This window comes from Sinocyclocheilus grahami, unplaced genomic scaffold, assembly GCF_001515645.1.
Source record: "Sinocyclocheilus grahami isolate Dianchi unplaced genomic scaffold, SAMN03320097.WGS_v1.1 scaffold1933.1, whole genome shotgun sequence".
Taxonomy (NCBI): Eukaryota; Metazoa; Chordata; class Actinopteri; order Cypriniformes; family Cyprinidae; genus Sinocyclocheilus; species Sinocyclocheilus grahami.
In genome coordinates, this window is record NW_015507112.1 from 33,404 (window position 1) to 46,568 (window position 13,165).

General features: G+C 40.1%; 1 protein-coding gene across 1 annotated transcript in view; it reads right to left on the reverse strand.

Annotated features, from left to right (window-relative positions):
• LOC107573399 (complement C3-like) overlaps positions 1–13,165 on the reverse strand; it is a 65,271-nt gene that overhangs the window by 19,336 nt on the left and 32,770 nt on the right. Inside the window, exons 15-27 of the mRNA XM_016259836.1 lie at positions 8,601–8,804; positions 8,375–8,450; positions 8,066–8,225; positions 6,208–6,303; positions 5,936–6,092; positions 5,320–5,483; positions 5,065–5,223; positions 4,792–4,851; positions 4,618–4,708; positions 4,442–4,487; positions 3,506–3,596; positions 3,161–3,250; positions 2,617–2,722 (exon numbers count right to left, since the gene is read on the reverse strand). Coding sequence (XP_016115322.1) covers positions 2,617–2,722; positions 3,161–3,250; positions 3,506–3,596; positions 4,442–4,487; positions 4,618–4,708; positions 4,792–4,851; positions 5,065–5,223; positions 5,320–5,483; positions 5,936–6,092; positions 6,208–6,303; positions 8,066–8,225; positions 8,375–8,450; positions 8,601–8,804 — 1,500 coding nt within the window. The remainder of the gene's footprint in view (positions 1–2,616; positions 2,723–3,160; positions 3,251–3,505; positions 3,597–4,441; positions 4,488–4,617; positions 4,709–4,791; positions 4,852–5,064; positions 5,224–5,319; positions 5,484–5,935; positions 6,093–6,207; positions 6,304–8,065; positions 8,226–8,374; positions 8,451–8,600; positions 8,805–13,165) is intronic.

Sequence of the window (13,165 nt, forward strand, 5' to 3'; positions counted from 1 at the left end):
ATGCGCAAAACTCCACATTTGAACAGTCAATAGCAAATACTTAAACTAATATCTGAACAGTAGCGGATTCAGAAGCGCCAGATTGTCATAGCAGAGTCAGAATTACCTCCTCTCCTAGGTTCACGAAACGGTCGTCCATAAAATGCATTGCTGTTCTGTTGTAAGTGATCTTAAAGATTTCTAAATGCATCTACTTTCAGAAGGCCAAATAAAGTGCTTTTGCTTTCGTCTAGAAACACACAGCGTCTCCCTGACATGCTGCTTCAACACTAACTGTGGTTACTGAAACCACGCCTTCTTTCTTTGCATGCACATTTGGGCGGCATTATGCTAATATTTCCACATAGTGAGGTAGATATGTGGGGGCGTGTTAGAACGAGCCGTTTTAGGGGGGCATGGCAGAGTCTTAACTTTGATAAAGAATATCTCTTTGGTTTTGAGACTTTAGTCTTTGCAACTTCAGGGATCTTATCTATGCACAATCAGCTTGTAGCACTCCAAAGAGAAAGGAAAACTTGAAAACGCATCATATGACCCCTTTAAATACAAACCTTTTTAGACCATTTTTTAAATCATTGTGTAAAATTGGGACAGCCACGTGTGCTTGGAAGACCGATGTCACTTAACAGTCTGCCGCTGCATCAAGAAATGCAACTTGAATCTCTGTTACTCAAAGAGAAAGCTATACATCAGTTCTATGCAGTGATAACGTGGGGTTCTCTGGGTCAGAGCTCAACTCAGATAGTCAAATCGAAAGTGGAAACATGTGCTGTGGACATTTCATCTTGTTTTTGGGGAAAAAAAGGACAATGAGTTCTCAGTCCCAACGACCAAAGGGGCCATCCAGACTTCCATCAGCAACAAATGCAAAAGCAAATGTCTGTCATGGTATGGGGGTGACTGGCATATGTGCAAAGATACCATTGACATGGAGCCATATATTGGGATTGTACAAAGACAGACTGTCTAGATGACGTCTTTCATGGGAAGCCCATGGTTATTAGATCAAGACAATGTCAGGTCTCATTCTGCATGTGCTTTAACAATGTGGTTTCGTAGACACATGTGGATGTGACTGACTGGCCAGCAGATCTGTCTCCTACTGATAATGAATGGCCCATCATGAAAAGGAGAATCAGACAATGACAACCACGGACTGTCTTTTTTAAAGCAAGATTAGACAAAAATTTGCATGCAAAACTTTAAAAATTAGTATCCTAAATTCTCAAACAATTAAACATTGCAATTAAAAGGACAGTTGATATGACAGTGTTAAACATGCCTCTGTCCCAACTTTTTTGGAATTGGGGTTGTAATAAAAATAAACATAGCTTACATACCAAACTCTTTCATTAAAACCTACACTATTGATGCTTAAAGTGTCCCTATTATGAATCTTTGAAAATTACCTTTCATGCAGTGTGTAACACAGCTCTAAGTGAATGAAAACCTCCTGCAAAGTTTTAAATCTGAAAGTACACTGTGTGTAAAGTTCTTGTCTCTCAAAAGAAAGAGTCGACTCAGAGCCATTTAAACAAGTCATTTTTAAAACAAATCCCAAGCCGTTTCATGTTGACGTCGACATGAAACACTAGCAAATTGCCCGCCCACTTGTTGCGCGCACAGACCTGGGAAAACTTTTTGTTTTGTTTTTACTGCCAAAAGACGAGGCTCTGGGGGGGGGGACTCCCAAAACCAAAATATGAACCTTTCATAATCCATACTAGGGGCACTTTCAATAAAGTTTGAATACACTATAGCTACTGATTTAAAATCATAGAATAATATAAATTGAGTAGCCCTAAATGACACAACAATTATCCTGGCATTACAGTTTACATTAAATACAAGCTTCAATGACAGACTCACTTCACGCATGCGCATTAAAATCTAATACTATGCATGCACATTAAACATCCACTACGTAGTGGATCTAATCCAGTACACCATCACGCTACAGGCTGCAATGAAGACCTCGTGGCTAGTATCAGCTGCAGTGATGCAATGACTTTACCAATTGGCAATTGCGGCTGTGTTCCACTTCACTTTTAGACACGTACTCACGAACTACCCTAAGCACTTCTCCTTGGGGAAATTCACACTGCCATTTGAAGCGCGTTCCACATTGTGGACGAGGGAAGTTTATATGGACAGACCATTGACCTCTCGATTTTGACTGAGGGAGCGAGTTTATGTCATGTGGACACTTCAGCTCCATAGACCACAACGCAACCCGATTGTGATGTCACCGCAGATCATGTTTGATTTAACCCCGCCTCAAACAACTCCATTAAAAAAGTCCAGTCATACATATATAGATATACAGTACAATGCTGCATCAAACTAATTTGTAAGGGGAAAAAATGTAAATAAAAAATCTACTCCACAGCGGATTCCAAGTGATCAAAGGCTTAGGATGTTCCAATTCAGCCCATTGCAAGGATTCTGCCTTTAGTAGGCGAGTCAACAAGATGGAGGGAAGTTAGTGAGTATAGGGTTAGGGTAAGGGGATAGTAAATACAGTTTGTTCAATATAAAAACCATTATGTCTATAGAATGTCCCCATAAAACATGGAAAACTGTGTGTGTGTGTGTGTACGTACACTAATAGCTCACCTGGTGAGTAATATTCATATATTGTGACTGCAGCAGGTTGTAGCAGACCCACATTATACAGCTTTTGCATTCTGAAGGCAATTCTTTCTGGCTCTTTATGAGAAACCTATTGAGAAAGAAATCAAAGCAAATGTATATAATATTAAAACCGTCTACATCAACGTGTTCAAGAGACAAAGTGAAAATCAAATTTTAAAAAATCTCTAGACAAAAAAATATATTATAAATAAACGATGAAATGCGATAGGTGTTTCTTTCTTGTATTATAGCCATAGGTTAGAAATTAAATAGGCACTTTCTCTTGTGCTTAAAATATTATGTGAACTATGATTCTGATATGTAGGCCACAATGTACAGATGAAAACGCAATCACATAGAGCCTCATGGCTGTGCAGTTACTGCATATTAATGATCCATTTGGAACATCTGTCAGCATCAGAATCAAGAATTTAACAATATTTGAATGTAATATGCAAAACACATGGTTTCTAGGTCAAAAGGAAACAATACTTCACATAATTGGGATACATAGTTGCTGACATACCTTATCTAAGTAGAGGATGAGGGATCCTGGCTCTGAGAGCACTGTATTTTTTTCATATTTCTGAAGGTATCTGTCCTTTCCCGTGGACAACTGAGCATAAGAAAATAGGAAGTGTAGGTGTAAAATCAATACAATATGATCAAAATGTTTTATGTCCCATGTACAGATGTTTGTGAGATTATTTTTATATGCTTTCTTATATTTTATATTGTTTTATATATAATCTTGCAGAACTGAGATGCTCTGTATGCACAGGGCTTATGAGGTTTTGCTTCTAGAATGGAATCATTTACTCATTGCTAAACAGATATAAGACATCACTGCATCAGTTTATCACCACAATACCGCTTTAAGATCATTTTCGTCTGCAGTAAATCCGGTCGGTATGCCAATATCCAGAATAGTCATGGTGGCATCAGTTATGCTGCTATTGTACCTGTGAAGATGGAGATCAAGAACAAATTCTATTAACCAGTTTCGTTGGGTCTTCGGTTTTGCGCCATCTACTCAGGCTGTGTTCACTTTAGAGCTTTTGGTGCAAAACCAAGTCCATTTGACCTCAGAAGGGTCAGAAATTAGGTTTTCCATTAAGCTGATTAAGTCAAGTGTAGAATACATAGCCGCTCTCTATGTCTTTAAAAAACAAGTTGTTACAAATATGTGGCAGACAGTCCCTAGTGAGGTTCTGTCCAAATTCAGAGGCTGTTTCCTTCAAAGGCTGCAAAGACTGATTGCATCATAGCTGTGCGGAAAAGCCTATCCCATTCTGAAAGGCTCCTTCGAATGTGGCCTGCAAATGCCTACAAATGTATTTTCCTGAGCTGCAAAGGATAGAACGAGTGGATCCTTCGCAGCCTAACCTATCCCCAAATTCATTTTATCTGCAATGATTGGTTTAACTTACATAGCTAGTGATACAAATGTTAAAAAAATCAACTGTCTTTCTTAAAAATTAAAAATATTATTAAAATAATCATCTCAGTTATGTGATATAACAGAGCTGAGCCACTGGTGACGCAACCTCTGTAGGCTAGACGGTCTCATTTAACAACACTGAGTTTGACCTTTGTGGACTTGAAAGGCCAAGCCTTCGCAGCCTCTGAGTTGAGACACCTGTGGTAACCTGTCACTAGTACACACGTCACTACTTATGTTGATAAATGCCAACTTTTCCTGTGGTTGGGATCGAACTCTGGTTCCGACCAAGTGTGAAAACAGCCTAAATGAAATAAAATGTTTTCTTAACATAAAACAACCTTATTAGGATATTTTTCCACATACATGAAATCCATAGTTAGCTTGTAAGTTTCAATGGCTCCTTGTTTTGCTAAAGAAAAAAAAAAACATGCTAATAATTAAAACCAACAACCAACACATAATGAAGTATATTTGAGGTTTTCTTTTTTAGCTCTGAATGTATGGAAAGTGCCACAGAAAGAGCATTAACTTAGTCTTACTTTCATTGTCTTTCTCCATTTTAACAGTCAGATCAAAGAAAGTACAGTCAGATTTCTTCTCAACAGGTCTGGCGTAGTACAGCGTCAGAACCTGAAAACAGCAGCACGTCTCAGATTAGATGTTCAAACACTTTAATCTTGCTGTTGACTGTATAAACGCTCATGAACACTCACTGAGAGAGTGGCTGTTCCAGTTCCTTTAGCAGTTACATTGAACTCCTGGTTTATGTCCACCTGTTGAGTGAATGCAGACGTACTCGAGTCATCAGAATCAAATCCATGATATAATAGAGATACCTGAAGATTTCACTGACCAAACACGAGACTATTGATGTAGGCAATTAAAAATGATGGATGACGAACAACAAAACTCCCATTATCCAACAAAAACTTTCAACTAACATGAGCTGCAAACAGTTTGAATCTAGAAGATGAGTTACTCCTCACCTTGTCTGACCAAGTAAGATGTGCATTCTCTCTTTTGATAGTATATCTGACAGGTTTGCTTCTTCCTGCCACGGACAGCTCCACGTTCAGATTGAAGTTTTGCCGGTCCTTCACCTGCGTGCGATACTCTGCCACGGCCTGGAACACCATGATGGTCGCCTAGAAAAGACAGAAAAGCATTCAAATCCTGTCCTGCAGTGTCAGTCCTGCACTTGTTCTGCTGTTCATCAGTCAAATGATGAGGTGTTAGTGTACCTGAGTGGTGCCAGATCCTCCATAGTGAGACTGCTGTCTGTTCAGCCAGTGCACTGCTTCTCCTGCTTTATCAAAGTCTTTGTCCTTCACAAGCGCCAGCACAGCATAAGCCGTCGCCTCTAGTGAGTGATGGTGCTGTCCAGGGACAGTCCAGGACCGATCGGCTGTTTCAAACACAACACAGGATTATTAAGGGGCAGCTGTGGCCTAATGGTTAGAGAGTCGGACATGTAACCTGAAGGTTGCAGGTTTGAGTCTCAGTACCATCAGGAATTGTAGGTGAGGGGAGTTAATGAACAGCACTCTTCCACCTTCAATACCCACGTGTGAGTTGCACTTGAGCACCGAACCGAATGGGCGCTTTGGCAAAAAGGGCTACCCACTGCTCTGTGTGTGTGTGTGTGTGTGAACTTGGATGGGATAAATGCAGAGCACAAAGTCTGAATATGGCTCACCATAAGAACTATTTGTGCTTATGTTCCCTCTCTATTCATTCGATTACTGTTATTGATACCAACAAACAACATTACACAACAAAATGTTGCTTTCATTCCTCTTGGACTTGTTTTATGTTGCATGTTGTACAAAACACAACTGTTTTAATGACTTGACTGACCTTCATGTTGGGTGGAGTGTTTCATCAAGATGTCTTTATTGAGTTTGTTGGCATTGGCCATGGCGTAGGACGTTAATGCAACAGCGTAAGGATTGGTCAGTTGTGGAAGTCGACCTTCCAAGAAGACAACAGCTTTCCTGATACTTTCATTCAGACTCTATAAAAGTGTGTATGATATTAAAACCAATTAGAAAAGAAAAAAAATCAACTGTTAATTTATAAATTAATGTTTTTGGTAAATACAATGGTGAATGAGGTGTACTCACACCTACTGCTTTAGCATAGATCTCTCTGGCCTCTTGCTCTTGCATGGCAATCACGACAAAGGCCGTCAGCGAGGCATCAGCATCTTTGCCCTGTACGTCACCCTGGAATAAAGCACAAATAAACAAAATATCACTAAAATGTGTTTTCCTATTGAATTAACAAATGTAACCTGCTACACACAAATACATAGTGCAATTAAAAATATATAATAATAAAAAAACAAAACAAAAAAAAAAACCCCTGCTGGATATTCTGCTTCTATCATTGGCTGCACGATGTCGAGTTTCGTGTCTGGCTGTAATACCTGCAGGTTGCAGACAGAGGACATCAGTGTTGCCAGACAGTGCTGTCTTTAATCTTTTAAACAGTCCAGATCGGTATATCCTTGAAAGCTACTGGACTTGTTAGTTTTGACTGTGCAAAGTTATGTAATGTTCTACAATATGAACTTCATGAAGACTTCCTCTAGTTCTATGTGAAATTATAGAGCGACTCGAAGCACATTATTGTTGTTATTTTTTTTTGTTGAGATAGTGAATTGGTGGGTTTTTGTTAAATGTGAGCCAAAATCATCACAATTAAAAGAACCAAAGACTTAAACTACTTCAGTCTGTGTGCATTGAATTTATTTAATACACGAGTTTCACAATTTGAGTTGAATTACTGAAATAAATGAACTTTTCCACGACATTCTAATTTATTGAGATGCACCTGTATGCATCAATGAATGACAGTTTTGACTGTCATGTGTGTGCATAAACGAGTGGGAAATACCTAATTACCTCGCTTTTTCCGATCACTTATATTGGGCACTTTTTTTGCATTTAAATTTTGACTGTTGACTTTGAAAATGATGCATGTGTTTTTTCGAGGGTATCGGTTAATTTCTTGATTGCTGTTTTGACAGTGTCTGCTTGCATATTTTAATCATATTTGGTAATTCTCTTTAATGTATTTGCCCCAATTTGATCAATGGGAAATTTATCTAAGGTTATATTTATATTATTTTCTCGTCATTATTTTGTTTTAAGGAGTTAAAATGTTAAAACTTATCAACCTTGACTGACATATTCTATCACATTATTTTGACAGTTAAAGTTTTGGGCGGTTTTTTGTTGGAGTGGGCGGGTTTTTGTGAGCTTTTGGGCTGGAAATCGTCCATCCAATCTGGCAACACTATGACATACTTCTCTATCTTCTCTGAGCATCCTATCGATCAACAGAGCAGTATGCTTCTGCTAAATTTACTGAGATTTTGGCAGAAAATAATAGATGTGATAACAGAATGGATAAAGCTATGTTTACATGTCTGAAATGATCCAGGTTTAATTTATTACTGTAAACTCTGTTTGATAATGATGTCTAGCCTAAAAAAAGCTAGCGTTTTCATTAATGAGACATATTGAGTGAGTATCATAACCTTGTTTGATGAAGCAGGTTGTGAGAAAGAGGGGGAGATCAACATTTAATTTTCTTTGAAGTAGACTGTGTGGTCTAAGTTTTTTTTAATAAATAATAAAAATTATAATGTAGATTTTTTTTTTCTAAATAATGAAAATGCATGACGATCACAGGATGTTCAAATTTACTTGATTTACTATCATCGTGTGAACATCTGTCCTGTGAAATGGCTGATTCAGTGCCATACAAAATAAAATAAAAAAAATTGAATGCAATTTGTATGACCCTCTTTAAAAAAAAAAGACAAACGTTGCAAATTCTGCAATGTTTTATAAACATTAATTTCATCTTACACATTATTTGTAGGTCACTGTAATTACTTAATGCAGTCTTACTGATAGCTGCCATTCCTGTTTTCCTCCACAGATGAGTTTAAATACAGTCTGTCATAGTGACATTTACCACCATCTCTCCATGTATTACAGCTGAATCCTCTTTAAAGGAGCCGTCTTGTACTTGTCTGTGCAGAACCAGCCACTCAAGGGCATTGCAGAGCACTTTATCCTCTATAGGAATTAAATCACTGGCCATGGCAAAGACTTTAGCCACATATGCTGTCAGCCTTGAACAGACAGAAACAAATGAAAATTAGTTACAAGTAATAATTTGCTACCAATAATATTCAAAGATAATAATGATAATAAATGATTACAGAAGAAACTGAGACTGAAAATAAATCAAAACAAATAAAACTGATTGAAATTAAAATACCATGTGCTGCTCGGTCTGTGTCTCCATGCAGCGTAGGATCCATCTGATTTACGGTAAACCAGCTGCCGCTGATAACCTTAATACAAAAAGGATAAAGAAAAAATATTAATTTGTTTATTATCTATATTTATTTTTATTATCTAGGTATTTTTTCATCTTTGAGAGTACTTTATGATATTATTCCAAATCATAGTCATATTCTGTATATCTGTTGTGTCTTGCTGACCTGTTCTGATATGGTTAACAGCTTCATTACGGCGATCCATGCCAACAGTGTCCCACTGATTGGTGCTGTCCAGATAATGAGTGGCAATGAGAGGTAGAGTCATATAGATCATGTTCTGCTCTCCACATCCAGTGGGCTGGACAATAAGACGACCCATGAAGTCTCCACTGATGGCCTGCTCGACTGTCTGAGCGATCTCTACACCTGGAGAGGTAAAAGACTTTCTTTATTACATTTCTTATGAGCTGTCATTTATGCAGAATGTGGTCAGAACAAAGACACATACCAAAAAGCTTTGTTTGGACTTATGCTTATGCAGGTTGAGAGACATAAACGTGTTATGACGCAGTGACGTAAACATGATGGTGCAACTGACCTTCATCAAAGTCCCTTTAATGTTCCTGTAAAATTTGCCTAAAACACCTAAAAAAGGCATACCCAAAGTAAACTGCATGCTGTTCTTGAACCATTTGGAGTACATACATGGATTTGGTATCTTTTGGCTCTTTTGAAAGGTGACACTCTGAGGTATGTTCCGAATCACTGTAAGTCTTATTGGTATTGAGCTATAGAACTTTGAACACACTGAAAAATAAAAAATAAAATCTGCCTACATTTTTTTTTGTAAACAGATGCCTGCAGATGACTGCAGCTGGGAGCTATTAGCTGGAAGATACATTTGAATCACAGAATAAAGTCTTACCACGCAAAATGTTTCAAATTTGATAATACCTTAGAAAATTAGTCTTTTACACATGTTTATCTAAATTTATGCATAGGCGCTTCCCAAAAAAAACCACTTGGAGACTCCAAATGCAATTCTTGAATGCTTTAATGTACAGTCATAATTTTGGGCTCTAATGAAAGCTTACACTTAAACCTATTCAATTTCTTATCCAGATTTTCTTGAACCATTTGGAGTCCATACATGGATTTGGTATCTTTTGGCTCTTTTGAAAGGTGACACTCTGAGGTATGTTCCGAATCACTGTAAGTCTTATTGGTATTGAGCTATAGAACTTTGAACACACTGAAAAATAAAAAATAAAATCTGCCTACATTTTTTTTTGTAAACAGATGCCTGCAGCTGGGAGCTATTAGCTGGAAGATACATTTGAATCACAGAATAAAGTCTTACCACGCAAAATGTTTCAAATTTGATAATACCTTAGAAAATTAGTCTTTTACACATGTTTATCTAAATTTATGCATAGGCGCTTCCCAAAAAAAACCACTTGGAGACTCCAAATGCAATTCTTGAATGCTTTAATGTACAGTCATAATTTTGGGCTCTAATGAAAGCTTACACTTAAACCTATTCAATTTCTTATCCAGATTCACTGTCAATAATTGCTGACACATAGTAACTGAAGCATAAACACATTATGTTGTGTTTTTTACGATTTGCTGTCATGTCCCTCAACGGAAAGAAAGTAGGGGAGCGCAGGGCACAAAGTAACGCGGGGTAAGTTGTAACACATGTTGTTTAAATATTTCCTCACATGCTAGCATAACCACATTTACAGCATTTACTAGTTACTATATCAACATTATATAGAGAAAAAAAAGTGCACCAAAATTCAAAAGTATTTTAAAGATATCGCTGAATATTTATTTTACCATAGTAAAATTATATTTCTGGCTTAAGTAAATTTTTCATCTCAGTTTTTATTACTCATTTGAAATTAGACAAATCTGCTATTATTTTAATCTCCAGTCTGATATTTATCAGTTTAAATAATTTTTTAATGCTTCACTAACTATCTGAAGACAGTAGCCTACCAGTTTTAAATTCCAGTTGCACAGATGGGGCCCCGTTGTAACACTGCGTTACAATGTGCCCTGCCGTGCTATTTGCTACAGAAGACTGATTAATCATCCACACTGCCAGATGCAAGGGCTTCCTACTCCAGTGCTCGCTATTTGTTAGCCAACAACCCTCGCTCTACCTCACAGACTCTAGCCACATTGCATTTGTTTGCTCATTACTCACTGGGAAGGCACTGGAGTGGGTCACCGCTGTCTGGAGGATGGATGGTTCGTCATTTCCCACCTTCAATGCATTTCTGCAACATTTCCGTGATGTGTTCGAACATCCGGCCGAGGGGATGAGTGCGGGTGATCAACTGTTAACTCTCTCGCAGGGGAGAAAGACCGGTGCCGAGTACGCCCTGTCCTTTCGAACCCTCGCGGCTCAGACTACATGGGTCGAGGACACGCTAAAGCTCTTGTTTCGGAGGGGATTGAATTTAGAGCTTCAATCAGAGCTGGCCTGCCGGGATGAGGGAAAGAGTTTGAGTGAGTTCATTGAACTCGCTATCCAGATAGACAATATGATCCGCTCTCGACGCTCCACTCGAGTCATGTCCCGTTACATGCCTGAAACCACGACCGCAGTCGATCCCATGCAGTTAGGATTCACTCACCTCACTTTCGCGGAACGTGAACGCCGCATGCAGAACCAACTTTGCCTCTATTGCGGTCAGGCTGGACACATGAAGATCTCCTGCCCAGTCCGTCCGTCTTCCAGTTCTCGATCGGTGAGTGTCAATACCCATAGTGCAACTCTTGCATCAAGCATTAAATTACCGGCCAAAATATTTAGTCAAGACAAGATAATTACCACTACTGCTCTGTTGGATTCCGGAGCAGCCGGGAACTTTGTGTCATATGAATTTGCTGCACAACATAAACTGAAACTAACCCCCTGTAACTCTCCCTTGGCAGTAAAGGCGCTAGATGGCCACCCTCTCGGAGAGGGAAAGGTTCTCCGCATCACTGAAGAAGTCAGATTGCAAATAGGAACCCTGCACTCGGAATGCATCCGATTCTATGTCATTCACTCGCCCAATCACTCTATTATTCTCGGATTACCCTGGCTGCGCACACATAATCCACGCGTCTCTTGGAGAGAGGGAGAGATTCTTCAGTGGGACGTTACTTGCCATGATCATTGTCTCTCAAAGATTCCCCGAGCTTCCAGTTATGCACCTTCCCCGCCTGGCCAGAGCACAGACGATCTGAACCTGCCCCCAGAATACTCTGATCTCACCGAGGCATTCAGTAAAAAGAAGGCATCTCAGCTCCCCACTCACTGATCTGTCGACTGTGCCATAGACTTAACGCCTGGTGCCAGTCCTCCTAAAGGTAGAATTTTCCCGTTGTCACAACCAGAGTCCGAGGCCATGAAACGCTACATCGAGGAGGAATTAGCTAAAGGATTCATCCGCCCCTCAACCTCTCCCGCGACAGTGAATTACAACGCTTCCTAGGTTTTGCAAATTTCTACAGGTGATTTATCAGAGACTTCAGCGCAGTCGCCGCCCCCCTGACAACCATGACAAAACGTCACGCTGCCAGATTGAGTTGGTCACCAGAGTCACGGCAAGCATTCAACGGACTAAAGACTCGGTTCACTTCTGCACCCATCCTTCGACACCCCGACCCAGAGAGCGAGTTCATAGTGGAGGTCGACGCCTCTAACACAGGGGTAGGGGCTATACTGTCTCAACGTCATGGCACACCCGCAAAGATGTATCCGTGTGCCTTTTTCTCCCACAAACTCACAGCCGCAGAACGGAATTACGATGTGGGCAACTGCGAACTTCTCGCTATTAAGTTAGCGCTTGAGGAATGGCATCATTGGCTGGAGGGAGCTGCTCTTCCATTCATCGTTCTCACGGATCATAAGAATCTTGAGTATCTGCGCTCAGCTAAGCGGCTAAACCCCCGACAGGCCAGGTGGGCACTATTCTTCACGAGGTTTCGGTTCACGGTGACATACCGGCCAGGCACCAAGAATACCAAGGCTGACGCTCTCTCTCGCCAAACTGAAGAAACGAGCCATCCCATCTCCCACGAAAATATAATTCCCGACAAATTACTCTTGGCACCAGTATAATGGGATATCATGACGGAAATTGAACATCTTAATCTTCAAAATCCGCCACCTCCTGAATGCCCGGCAAACCTCACCTATGTCCCTGAAGCCCTTCGACCACGACTGCTTACCCAAGTACACGTAACGCTCAGTTCAGGTCATCCTGGAATCACTGCCACAGAGAATTTACTCAGGAACCGATTCTGGTGGTCCACATTGCTGACTGACACAACCAAATTTATCCAGAACTGCATCACATGCAACACATCCAAATCCCCTAGACAGCTTCCAGCTGGTTTGCTAAATCCACTACCTACCCCACACCGACCTTGGTCTCACATTGCCATCGATTTCATCACCGACCTACCCAATTCTCAAGGTAACACCACTATACTCACCATTGTCGACCGATTCTCCAAAGCCTGCTGTCTGATTCCGCTGCCTAAATGCCTAAACTCCTTCGAAACAGCTGAGCTACTTTGTAATCATGTATTCCGTTTCTATGGATTACCCGATGACATAGTCTCATAGTCTCCACCCCAGTTCACCTCTAGGGTATGGTCCGCATTCTTCAGGCATCTCAATGTGAACATCAGCCTCACGTCCGGCTATCACCCCCAATCCAACGGGCAAACCGAGCGCCTGAATCAGGAGGTGATACGATTCCTCAGATCCTACTGCCAAC